The following is a 13101-nucleotide window of genomic DNA, read 5'->3' on the forward strand; positions in this document are numbered from 1 at the left end:
GTGTCTAAAACAGATTCCATCAGGGTCAGCAGTATGAAACTAAGAAAGAGTATTTATTAAGATAGGAAGACTCTATAGCTACTTCTCTGTGTAAAATGATGTTTCTCATGGCTCCCACGGGACCAGAGGGAAAATAAACATGCAACAATGAGGCGATAAGAAGGGAAAAAGAATTAAGAGTACTTATTGGGAAAACTTTCTCTCTGCCAGTGCTTTCTTTGAAGTGACTGAATTATTACAAAATAGAAAATAACCCTCACATACCCGAATAAGGACAAAAAAAATTTACTGCAGTAATTGCTAAACACTTGAGAGTCTGTATTACAAGGACAAAGATCTGTGTGTTTAAATTAAGGTGAAGGATAATGAAGTGACACTTTAAAAAAAAGTTTCAGTATGTAAAGAACATATTTCTAGAAAATTAGCTATTTTCTCTTTCGTTTCTAACACTCAGCTTGGGTAACTAGAATGAAAAGACTTTGTCCAGAAACAGCAAGAGACATTTCCAAAACAACACACAAAATTTTCCGTTTCTATTTTGCCTTAATAACTACTTTTTGTAAGGGCTATTTAACATTTTTGCAGGAAGCTGTTTTATTCTCATGGGATTGATTTAAAACCAATTTATGTATTGTACAGATGAAAGAGTTACAAGTAGGGAGAGATGTAAGGAGAGAAAAGCTTAAGAAACAGTAATCAAGGTAAAAGGCATTTGAACTGTTCAGCAGTTTAAAGAGGATTAAATCATCACATAAACTCCAAGCACACGTGAAATATGTTTCATTTTCAAGCAGTGTTCTCACCTAGAGCTTTCCTCCATAAATCTTCAAAGCATTTGGCAATGAAGTAAATAATCATTACCCTAATTTTATAAATGGGAAAATTCTTCAGATATGGAGGTGAAGTTGCATACTTAAAACTGCCTTATCCTGATTTTATAGATGGGAAACTTTAGGTGTACTGGGGTGAAGCAGCATGCTTAAGGCTGTGTAGCAGCCAGGAATCACATTTCAAGCACTCTGAAATAAAGCCATGGATGCATTATTGGACACAAGATAGGACTGTCACTATCTTGACACTGAGAATACAGTTGCTCTTGTATTAAAAATAAACTCCGGAGGTTTGCTTTTGTGAAATGAACTGTGAGAGGAGTTTCAAGGTGCGTACTGAATAAAGACAGTAAGTGGAAAAAATTACATGCCATTATAGATCTGCCATTATGCAATTATTAAAAAAGGAGGAACGTATCAGCATTTTAGACCCCAGGCAAAAGGAAGGAAGAAGCAAGATGTACCAATATTGCGATGGAGACATACACAGCATATGAGTGGAACTTTTTTTTCTCTCCTGTTTTCCTACAGTGAAAGTTCACTGTTGACTCTGCAGTCATAAAAAGCAGAAGCTGACCTTTATTGCTCTTTTATTTTTTTTTGCTAATAAAAGCTTAACATCTCCTATGTTTTCATGATTCATCAACTTGAGGGTTTAAGAAAAAAACATTATATAACAATCCTCCTTCTCCCCCTTCCGTTAATGAGAACTGATCTCCTGGCTTCAGTGCAGCCTCTGCATTAAGATCCCCCAGCTTCTCCACCTCTGTAGGTGATCTCTCCTCACTTTAGGATTCATACTTCTGATTTCCTGGTCTTTGTCACTGGATTTTTCTTCACACCATCTACTGTTTCATATCAACCAGAGAATAACTGTGCTTGTGGGTACTTTCAAGGTTTTAAAATTTGTTTTCTGTTTGGTTTTTTATTTAAGTAGTGCAAAGACCTTTCTGATCTGTTTGCCAGACTGTCAAGCATGCATTCCATTAAATAGGTTGTTTTCACTGCAGAAAACTGAAGCATCCCTGCTCTGCCTGAACCAAACCAGAGCTTTCATTTCAGCATGGGAGAGCAAAGTTTACTTCGGATTTCATAACCTGAGTGAAAGAAGTCTCACAACTCTTCCTTTCTGGAAATTAATATATATTCTAGAAATGTCAAAATGTCATTTCACTCTGGTGAGGAATTAAATCAAAGTCAGTGGGCACATACTCACATACTCAGAAGTATCACTCAGTTACCTGCTTGGAAGATCGGGCCCACTGTTTTAAGGGATCTGTCAAAATCGCCTCTATTACTCAACTTCATTGATCTATACTTAATAAAAGGAAATCCTTAACACAAAACCTCCTCACAACATGCTGGTGTCTTACAGTAAAAGGTTATTTGGGTGCCCAGTTTGCCATTCAATGGACTGTGGAACATCATAAATCAGCTACAGCGTGGCTCTTTGAGATTACTCAGGAGAGACCGGCAAGTTCTGCAGCCACCTACACGTTCATGACCACAACTCGGTGTGCAATACTGATACACTTATCTGCCAGCGATGCCTAGTAGTTGACCTCTACGTCCTCTAGTATGTCAAGACAGAGATTAGTAGTGTTAATCTCACTATAACAAGAGCACTCACTTTGTCCAGCCTATAAATACCTCGAGCAATAATTCAGTTTCTTCTTTTAAAAAGAACGAAAATACAGGGGTGGGAATAGGGCCCCCCAAAATAAATAAAAACTAACCAGATAACCTAAAAGCCAATCCTACCCTCTTGCAGTGGCTTTTTACTGAGGATGAGCAAAACTGTGTTACTCACTGGCACTAAACTTACGTGCTTTTAACCTAGCTGCATTTTTTTCTCAAAGACATAACTAAAAGCGTATATCTAAGGGAGTGCAGACATGTATCTCTGTAAGAACGCCCTCATTAACGAAATGCTATTCCTCTCACAGTGCTCTCTTCCTTTCATCTGCAGTCAAAATACCTTTCTCTTTTAAGGAAAACTGTGAATTAGAGTCTCTATATGTTGCTGAAAAATTGATGTCCAGTGACTGCAAGGATGGCAATGACTACAGAAAGGCGACTACTGATGCAAATAGCTGTATAGGTGCTCTCAATGTATGACAAGTTTAACAGAGAAATATTGTCATTTTGTTACTGACTAGAAATGGTCAGGACATCCCACATAAATTTTGTTTTTTATTGTATGATTTAATTCAGTAAGGGGAAAAAAACTGCACGTGTACCTAATTTGTATTTGCACAGGGGGGACTAATGAGGAGAACAGGCTTGGAATGAATTTACCTTTTCAACGACTCTAATCTCTCACCATTTTTGGATTACTAGAATCACTGTTTTAAGTACAAAAACTGGATGACATTGGCATTTTGGACAGTTCTGAAATTGTTTCAGTCTGAATGTGAACTTGAATTAGAAATTTGAGATAAACAATTTGGAAGTGTAGGGTGTTTCCCAAGTGTTGTTTCCAGGGAACTGTGACAAATATTGCCTCAAGCAGCCATGCTTGGCGATAGTAACGTACCTGACAGGCAGTGGCTCGCGCCTGCTGTGGCTCCCGGCCTTTCCAATCAAGCTGGCAGACCTGAGTGAGGGGCTGTGGGACACAGGGCTTCCTGCGGTTCAGGAACCGTTTTTCAAATACAATTCTGATTTTCCTGAAAATTTAACAGGTGAATCAAAGCTTGTGTTGGAAAACACCCAGGGTCGCTTTGTCAGTGTCTCTAGGGGAGATGTCCATGGACGGTACATTTCACAGTGGGAAATGTGCATTTACTGTTTTCTTGTCTGAATCCATCCTTTTCCCTCTTATTTTCAGTCAGTCACCGCCTAACGCTTGGGTGGAGATCCGCCATGGTTAACTTACGCTTGCCTTCAACAGCGATTTCACAGTTTTCACAATTATTTCCCTTACGGGAAGCGCTCGACAGACCCCGGAGGGCCTACAGCCAGCCGCCAGCCTGACCGGGTGCCGCTTCCCCCCTCAGGCCCGTCCCAGGCCCGGGCAGGCGCCATCAGGCCGAGGGGCTCCCGCCCGCCGCGCGCGCCGCCTCACAGAAGGCACGAGGCCGCCACCGCCCCTACCGGCCGCCGCGCCCACGTGCTCAGCCAACCTCACTTCCGGCCGGGCGGCGGGCGGGGGGTGTGTAACGGCGAGGCCGGGGCGTGTGTGAGGGAGCGGGGGCCGCGCATGCGCCCTGGCGCCGCGGCCCCTCCCGCCGCCGCCCGCCTCCCCGGGGCTGTGGCGGGGCTGTGCCCGCCCTCTCCTCCTTCTCCTCCTCCTCCTCCTCCTCCCCCTCCCCCTCCTCCCCCCGGAGCGGCGTCGGGAGCCGGCGGTGGCGGGTGAGGAGAAGCGGGGCGGGGGCCGCGGGCGGCATGTGAAGCGGGGCAGCCCCTTCCCCTGGGCAACGGCCGCCCCTCGCCTCAGGCTCGCCCGGCGGCTTCTTCCTCGGCCGCCCTGCCCGGCGCGGCGCGGGGTCAGGCAGCCGCCTGCGCCCGTCCGGCGGGCCCCCGCTCGCCATGAAGAAGTTTTCTCGGATGCCCAAGTCCGAGGGGAGCGGCGGCGGCGGGACGGCGGGTGTCGGCTCCGGCGGCGGGGGCGGCGGGACGAGCGGCGTCGCCTTGGGCAAGGTGTTGGCCGTCGGGCGCTACCAGGTCACCCCCGAGGAGCTGCTGGCGGAAGGTAACGGAGGGGGGGACGTGCCGGGCCGCGCTCGGTGCCCGTGGGACGGGGGGAGCGGCAGGGGTTGGGGGGGGGCGCTGCCCCGCGCCTCGCCGGGACGGGCCCCCGCCGCGCTGCCGGCCCTTAGGGAGGCGGTGAGCCGGTTGGGCGGGGGGTCTGGGGGTTTTGTGTGTCGGCTGGGGCTCCCTAGGGTGGCTTATAGAGTTTGCTGGCGTGTCGTGGCGACTAGAGCGATACGAGATGGTTGGGGGGGGGGGGGGTCGGGGGTCGGGTCCCTTGGGGCTGGCCACGGCGTGGCCGGTAACCGGCGCCTCGGAATGGGGCGGTTTAATCCTGTCGTAGGCTTTTGCCAGCTAATCCGAAAAAAAAAAAAAAACAAACCCCAAACCAGAAAATAAAGAGCGTGATTTTCCCGGCTGGAATGCAGTGGGTTTGTGGCAGGGTCACGAGTGGAGCAACTTGTGCGGCGGAGAATCGCTGTCCTCCCCTGGCCGCGGGGCCCGGCTCTGCCTCTCCGCCTTCGCTCGCCCCGGGAGGGAAGACCCAGCCGGACCTCCGCCGGCTCTCCGGGGGAGCTGCCGCAGTTCAGGTTGTCACAGAATTGCTGGACCTTGGCGGTTGTACGACTTTTACCAGAGGCTGGCGTGGGGCACCCTCAGAACAGCCATATTTGAGTTTTACTCTGTGTGTGTGTGTGGAGGAAACGGTGCGGTGTTGATCTCCCTGAGCTGGTGGCAGCCCATGTTGTGGTGTATAAAGTAGAAATCACTTCCTAGGTCACTGAGCACAGGGCTAGTCCTGCACACTCTGGAGTTACTGAATTTCGCAGCACTACAACGCACTGCTTTGCATATTGTGGGTAAAATAATTTATTGTTGTCACTTTTATGGCTGTGCATTGCTTAGACTAGTTTATGCATAAACATACTAGTAAACTTTCATGGCTTACGTGTGTGATGAAGATTGAAGATGCGGTTTTAATAACTACATGGAGATACTATTACTATTTAAAATAGAAATGTATAGGTGGTACTTACATTTTCATCACTATCTGGAAAAAGTTTTAGTAATATAGTGGACTTGGTGCTTAATATTTGGAATGCAGTGTTGTGCTTTTGGCCTATGAAAATGAGGCCAGAGCTTAGCCAACTGCATACCTGGTTGCCTAAAATGAGTGGTCTGTGCTGAGGGCGCCTTCAGAGTGATTGTGGTCTGCCAGAAGAGGTCCTTTCTCTGCAGGGCTGGTTACAGGATAGAGACTTCTTACAGAAATTACGGAAATAGGCTCCTGAACAAATTGAGGAGATGACACAAAAACCATATATGTAGTGGAAAGGAGAAAAATTGCATGGTGCTTGGTTTAGTTTAGCATATTATTAAAAGTTTTCTCATAAAGTGCTGTTTTAAGAGTCACTGTAGATCGCTTTTTTCTTCTTTCTGTAGCTTGCAGGAACACATTCAAAGCCCTTAAGGGCTTAGGGGCAGGAGGAGTCCGAATTTTAACAGTTGAGTGTTGTGCAAATTGCCTGCCTTACTTTTGAGGCTAAAAAAGAAAGTTTTCTACAGCTTTTATGTGGTCTTTTAGATATGGATGTACTGGAGATGATAAAGGGCAGTGTAGGCAGTATCTTGGGAAAAGTCTTCAAAGCCAACACCGGAGCTGTTCAGTAGGGAGGACCCAAAAAGGCCGAGAGGAGAAGAAAACAGCAGGTGGTGTGTGGCTGAGGCGGTGGGGAAGGAGCGAGGAGCTGGGGGAACCATACCTGTCGGAGGCCTCTGCCGTCCGGGGAGCAGCTGGGTTAACAGTGTGTGTGTGGGGAGCAGATGTGTGCCCCGTGGTGACTGGTGACGGGGTCACTGTGACCCAGTGTTCAGCTGCTGCTCCGAACTGACCACAATAGTTCAAGAATGAGTAAGTTGCTTTTTATCTAGGAAATACTTCTTGACAGTCGGGTTTTCCCTTGATGTAGTAACCATTAGTAGTAAGTAATCGTATGTTATTGATGTTACATTACTCATATTGCAATCTATTACTAATACTTAACACTTCATAAATCCCCTGCCTAATAATCCTCCTCCTTGGGCAGTGGGGGAGAACAAACTTCTTTTTTTTTTTTTTTTTTTGTCCCTAGTTCCTTTGTATAAGGCATTTCTTCCTTCTTTCATTTTCTGAAACCCAGTTTACTGAGGGTCTAAGGCTTGTCAAGTAGCTCCTGTTAGTCAGTGCTGATGAAATACCATTTACGAGTTACTTTAAGAGGCTCATATCAGAGTTTTAGGTTGTGTAACACGAAGCATTGTTAATAAGTTAATGAATGTAATGAACTTAACAGCAAGCCTATTTCAGAATGGATATGTAATGTTCTGTTAGCAGTGGTGCGGTATGGATATGCTATTTTACTAGCTGTTAGAATTATAAGCATTATATGTCTGTCAGATTCAAACTGCTTAAACACACCAGGCTCCCCCAGGGTGTACCCCTTGCAAATTGAGCGTCTTGGGGAGCTAGCTCTAGCTTTTGCAAAGGACTTGGGCTCCCGGGAACTGGAAAGAGCGGCAGTAGTGATGCCAAAAGGCACGAGTGGTAACACCTTGTTAGGCTGCAGTAATGAATCTGTGGCAGATTTTCCGTGTTGATACAGGTGTTACCCTCAAAATGCTCTTCTGTAGTCTTTCATGATACTGTTTTATTGCAGTGTTTTAAAGGCAAAATTACATAGCATTATAATCCAATTCTTTTGTAGAAATCTGTATAATTCTATCTGAAGCATCTGCATCCCCCTGTAGTAAAGCAGGTATAAAGGTTGAGGTGCTGTGGTTCGAAGGCTGTTAGATGGGTTCTTTTGCTTTAAACACACCTCTCTTCTGGTGACTTCTTACCTCTATGCAGCAACATATTGACCATTGGGTTATGAAGGCTATTTGTTTGTAAGGTTTACTTCTCAGAGCTGGGGAAAGAACAATCAATCTGGGTTGAGGTTTGACGTAGAAAACAAGTTCTTCTCCATTTCCAGGGAATGGTAGAAGTATGCGGGCTAATGACTGCTACAGGCAGAGTGAAGACCTTCTCTCTATATCGTTTTGCTGACCAAGAGTATGTGCAATGCAGCTGAAGACTGGAAAATTAAATCTGGCAAAAATATGGAGAGTTCTGTCTTTTCAAAGTTACAGATGGTGCACAGGGAAATTAGTTATGGTGACTCCAATATTCAAAAAGACTTTCTGGTTCAGAAATTGTAGCAAAGTGGATGTGACAAAGTATGAAACATCCTTTAAAATTCATCTCAGATGTCAATGCAAAACAGTTAATGTTGTGAGGAGTGAAAAGGAAAGTGAAAATTAGCAACTTCCCCGAATATTTTTGGTTTATGTAAGGAGAGGTAGAAAGCCGTGGCTTGAAATGGGGATAATGTTACTTCATTGTTTGCGTTGACTTAAACAGAAAGGACTTATTGAAGTGTAAGAACTTCAATGAGACTAATTTTTCTGGAGACTGTAAGGGTAGGCATTGGGAGATACTCTGTTACCTTATTGTCTTGATTGCTTGGTGGGTATTGGGGTGTTTAAACTGGGTAAACAAATGACTTTTCCAGGTTCAAAGTTGTCTTTGTACCATAGGCAGACAGAAGTAGGCATGTGAAGTGTTGTGTTGAAATTTAATATGTGGATATGTTTTTAATGAGTGCAGATAAAGCAAGCAGAGATAGTTACAGATGTTTAAAAAAAAAAACAAAACAAACCAAAACCAAAGCTGACAGAAAAAGGAGACTGTAGATGAAATGTACAGTAGATTCTCAACCTTCACTCCCAAACGTGGTTGGTGTGGCTTGGAAGCTAATTTTTGGGCATGGAAGGATGATCATCATACTGTTTCCTATTCAGAATTGGTTAATGGAATCATGAGCCATATGCTGTTGCCTCTTATTTAAAAAAAAAACACCAACCAACCAAAAAAAACCCAACAAAAAACAAACCACCAAAAAACCCCCAACCAACCAAACAAAAAAGCCCCAGAAAACCCCAACACAATGAAGAAAACTGTCTAGTGTGTTTTCCCTCCTGTGGTACACCTGTTCTTTATGTCTTGGTCGCGTGTTTAAAGTACCGTGGTTTCGAGGGGTTCTCCCGGCTGGTTGTTCTCCCGTTGTCCAGGACTATTAGTACCATATCTGGACGCTTCCCGATTTCTTGATTAGACTTAGACCAATGGAGAGATGGGGCAACTCCATGTCAGGCAGTAGTCCACTGTTGGTTGTCCCAGTCCTGACCGTCCACCTCACTTGAAGGGAACAGCCTGTAGAGATGTTTGTCCCGCTGGAAGTACTCCATCAGAGAGGCAGCAATCCATACCTCCTCTTGTTCATTAAGCTAGAAATGCTTCAGAAAAATGAGCTGGGACTTGGTCCCCTACTAGAAGAAGAGAGATGATTGAATGTAAAGCTTAGACTGTCTGGGGTTTATACTTCTTAGAGAAGTTAAGAGGGTTGGAGCTCGCATGTTCTGATGGAGTACTCCATGATAAAAACATGATGTGGCTAGCAGGTGGTTGTAGACTTACACACTGGGCCAGTGCTGTGGGACTTGGAGTCATCTTCAGCAGAGAACCTTGAAATAAAAGTAGTAGTATCCTAGAAACAAGCATAAGGATTTTTTTGTGTGTTGTTTTGTTTTTCTGTCACATACTGGGAATGCTAATCTGGCTGTGGGTGAGCTTTACTCAACTGGATTTCACAGGATTATCCAATAATTACTGTTTGCTTATGATTCGGATGTTAACCCTAGTTACAGATGAGGAATGTCCCAGTGTGCTGTGAGTATAGCACAAGAGGGTGATGATCTTGCCCCTGAAAACTTTGTTTTTTGGGAAGGACTAGGCTGACTGTGTTTGGAGGAAGCAAAACTCTTGTCATGAATTCAGTACAGCTTTTTCCATTTTAACCTTCCCACCAGCAAGTGCATTACATATGGAAGTGGAGGTGAGATGATAGAGGCTTACAGGGAAGAAACTGGGTAAATACCCTGTGCAGCTTGCTCTCAGAAGTGCCCAAACTGGATGGCAGGTGGTGTCACTGTGGTTAGAAAAGGCAATAGCCTGCTCTTCCCTGTGTCTTCAAACTTTGGATGGGAGGAGTTGAACCCGACACATGCTGCTCTTGTGCTGTAACTTTATCTGTTTCCTTTGCCCTAGTATATGTGGAAAGAAGTTATGTGGTTAAAGAGGTTATGCTGGGGTTTTTATTGTTCTGGCTGATAAGATGGTGAGTTTGGAGCTGTGTGGTGTTGAGCCTTCCAGTGCTGTATCTTAGGAAGCTGCTGTTTTTCTGAGTGACCTTATATGTAGGACTAGAGAGGTAGGGAAAAAGCCACTTGGGTGATGATAGCTTTTAAGTTAATTAGTTAATGTTTGTATAACACGGGATGTTTGATTCATTTATTTGATATGATGGTTAAAGCATAGTTTTCTGCAAAGAACCACCTCTCAATTGGGAGGACAGGTAAAAATCTCAAGTCTTACCTTTATAAAATTGGGAATTCGTTCTCATTTATTTTATAATGCATCTCACATGGCAACCTCTTGGAGTCATTACTGGCAAACTAGTGAAGGAATCTGCTTCTTGTGAGCCCTACCGTCCTACTTAAATAGAGCGCACAGTCTCTACAAGTACTTGATGACATTTATTATTCAGTCGGTCTTTTATTTTCATACTGTTCCAGTCGAGGCCTAGGAAAACTAGCATCGTAATGGAGAAGAATACAAGTCCTGTTTTGTGACATCTGGTGCTGTGTATTTGTAGATTGTCATGCTGTTTAATTTTTAGTGCAGGTGTCTTTTTCCTGAAGGTTTTCCTTCAACTAATTGTCTAAGGGAAGAAGGGGAGTCTTAAAGTTTGATCAACATCACAGCTGTGGTAATGGCTGAACCAGAAAGGAGGCATACCAAGTTTTTCAAAATCAGTCCTAGTGTTAGGATAGTCTTCAAAGACTTTTTTGGTGGTTTTTGTTGTGTTTGGGTAGGGTTTTTTTTGTGTGTGGTTGTTTTTTTTACCTTATGTGTCTTAGCAATAGCAGTTCAATTAGTAATTCAAATAGATGAATTTTCTGATGGGCATAAGATTCTTTCTGCCCTTCTAGGATACTGTATTAAGCCACGTTTCAACTAACCTTTCATACCCTGATTTTTTGGTCTTTTAAGTTATCTTGGGGATTTGTAACTCTGGCAGCTGCTATAAATTCTGAAGTGTGCTGCTGTACAGCATACACTGCTTTCACTCTTGGGAAGATGGGGCTCGTTGGTTGTGCTTTGTTCTGAAGAGGCAAATAGGCTGAATTGCCATTGTAATGGATCTGTTACATTTAAACGCTTTGAAGTACTAAAGTTGTTGTGGACCGACTTTCTAACCCCAAGATTCTGGGTGTACAGTGGGAAAGCTTATTTTCATGGCAGGTGTTATGAATGTAGGTGGTGCAGGGTCACTTCAGTCCTGACTGTGGCACAGCAGTCTCGTACGTGGCAAGCCACTTGGAAACCAATAATCATTATTGGTTTTCTTCATTAGTGTAGTGGTTATGTAGCTTGTGACTTGCCGCTCTTTGCAGTATCTACTGGTTTATTTTCAGCTGGAATCTAGCTCGGTTGATCATATGGATTATGAGCTGAACGGTTGTGTGGAAAGCGAACTTGTGGAATTTGAGTTGGGATTGGTCATGTTGATTTTTTTCTTTTTCCAGAGTGTAACATTACTGAATCTGTGTTCACACATGCCTGTTACTTGGTCTCAAACAGTTTTGCTTTGATAATATTTGAGTAGCAGAAATGGTTTGTTCAAGTTCAAAAGATAAAGGGAGAAAAGAACAGCACAAGTACTTGAAACTTTGTTGTTTTGGGTAAGAGCACAGTCATACCTGGGCAGCCCCAGCAACAGGCACAGCTGCCTTATCTCAAGCGTAGCTTCAGCGTGGCGGGTGGTGAGATGCTGAGCCCAGTTCTGATCTCTGGGTAATGTGCTGGGGACTGATCTTCAGGCTTTTCAACCCTAACGAAGGCAGCGAACAACTCGAAACAAGAGCATTGCTTTGCCTATTACAGGAGGCAGCTGTATTCTGTGTAATGAAAAAGAAAACAAAGCAGGAAGTAGTTTGGGTATTTGCATGTGATCCTAGTCTTACATGCAGGTAAAAATAGCTTTTCATGTAACATAGCACACAAAATGAATGCTTTAACTGCGGTTTTGTTAGATAACTAGTGTACTGACTGAACTTTGGTGGTACTTTGGGAGGACAGTTGTTCTCGCTGTGCTCTCCAGAGCTGTGTATGCCTCCTATACAGATGGAGAAACAACGAGGTCAGCAAACACCTTTGGCAGGCTCCAGACATCTATTGTACAGCTAAGACCAAGTTCACTCTTGCAGACATGGGGTCTAATGCTCTTTGTCTGTCAGGTTATGAGTCTTTGCATCCCCTAAGGATGCTCCTTTCTGCATTGCAAGGTACATGAACATGTGTATTACACCTCCGTTAACTGCACTAATCATTCCTCTCTTTTTCAAGAATGCTGTCAATTTAACTTCCGTGTGCCCAGAAGTAGTTAAATACTGAGCAAGTACTTTGGAATCTAGTAATTCTAATTTAATTTTTCAGGGTTAGTGGCCAAGAGTCAGATGATTATATAGGAGAAGCAACTTGATTTGTAGCAGTATCGTGTTATTATGATGCACAAGCTCAGGCCATCTTCCCTTTGCCAAATTTTGACGAAAGACAGATGTAACAAATGTGTGAATGTCAATGCCATCTACTTGCCTTTTTTTTTCCTTGCAGATGTGTGTTGATAAGGTATGCTAATGTTCCAGTAGTCATACAAGGGGGTGTGCACATGCAGGTGTTTTTACTATGAGACTCCTGGATGCCCTCAAAGGGTAAGGGGCATGTAATAATAGAGGCTATATTTGCTTTGTCTGTGAAAGAGACTTGGCCTGGCTTTAAAAGAAGCTCTGCAGGATCTTATTTTGGGTGTGTTGTGCTTTGTTGGTTCACCTGACAGTTTATTTTTTTTATTATATCACAGTATTTTGCGTGGCAACAGAGAAAATAAAAACTTTGTTAGGCAATAAAAGCAGAATTCATTTTCAGACAGGTGTTAAGTAGAAACCAGTGATTCTGGGAAGAGTGTGTTTATTTCTCTGGGCTTTTGTTAGTATAATATTAGAGCTGTCAGTCATTAACTAGAATGTTGCCCATATGGAAGTATTTGTACAGTTCTTCTGTGTGTGGAGAACTGGAGTTAATGCCAGAGAGGGGACTCGGTCTCTGCAGAGCAGTGTAATTACAGGCTTCCTTTCCCTTTGCATCTGGGAAGAATGAGCATGCTTTAATATATACGTGTTAGCTGTGCAAACTTAGACATCTCTCTAGCTGTGGATGTTGGTTTGGTTTAGCTGTAAATGTGCGCACGTCCTGTCTGATGAACGTCTTGCTTCTTGCTAAAGAGATTTCTCTTTGGGTGCAGAGGAGAAAGGTTTGAGGTAATCAGACAGGTTGTGCTTCTTGTCTCTGGCATTGCCTTGGTTCACAGTGTTCTCT

The 13101-nt window shown here is 44.0% G+C and overlaps 1 protein-coding gene across 1 annotated transcript in view; it reads left to right on the forward strand.

Moving 5' to 3' along the window:
• The first annotated feature begins 4214 nt into the window (after nt 1–4214).
• Nucleotides 4215–13101, forward strand: part of BMP2K (BMP2 inducible kinase) — a 55131-nt gene continuing 46244 nt past the window's right edge. Inside the window, exon 1 of the mRNA XM_074147488.1 lies at nt 4215–4524. Within this exon, the coding sequence (XP_074003589.1) occupies nt 4362–4524 (163 nt within the window). The 5' untranslated portion in view covers nt 4215–4361. The remainder of the gene's footprint in view (nt 4525–13101) is intronic.

This window comes from Numenius arquata, chromosome 5 (assembly GCF_964106895.1).
Source record: "Numenius arquata chromosome 5, bNumArq3.hap1.1, whole genome shotgun sequence".
NCBI classification, from domain to species: domain Eukaryota; kingdom Metazoa; phylum Chordata; class Aves; order Charadriiformes; family Scolopacidae; genus Numenius; species Numenius arquata.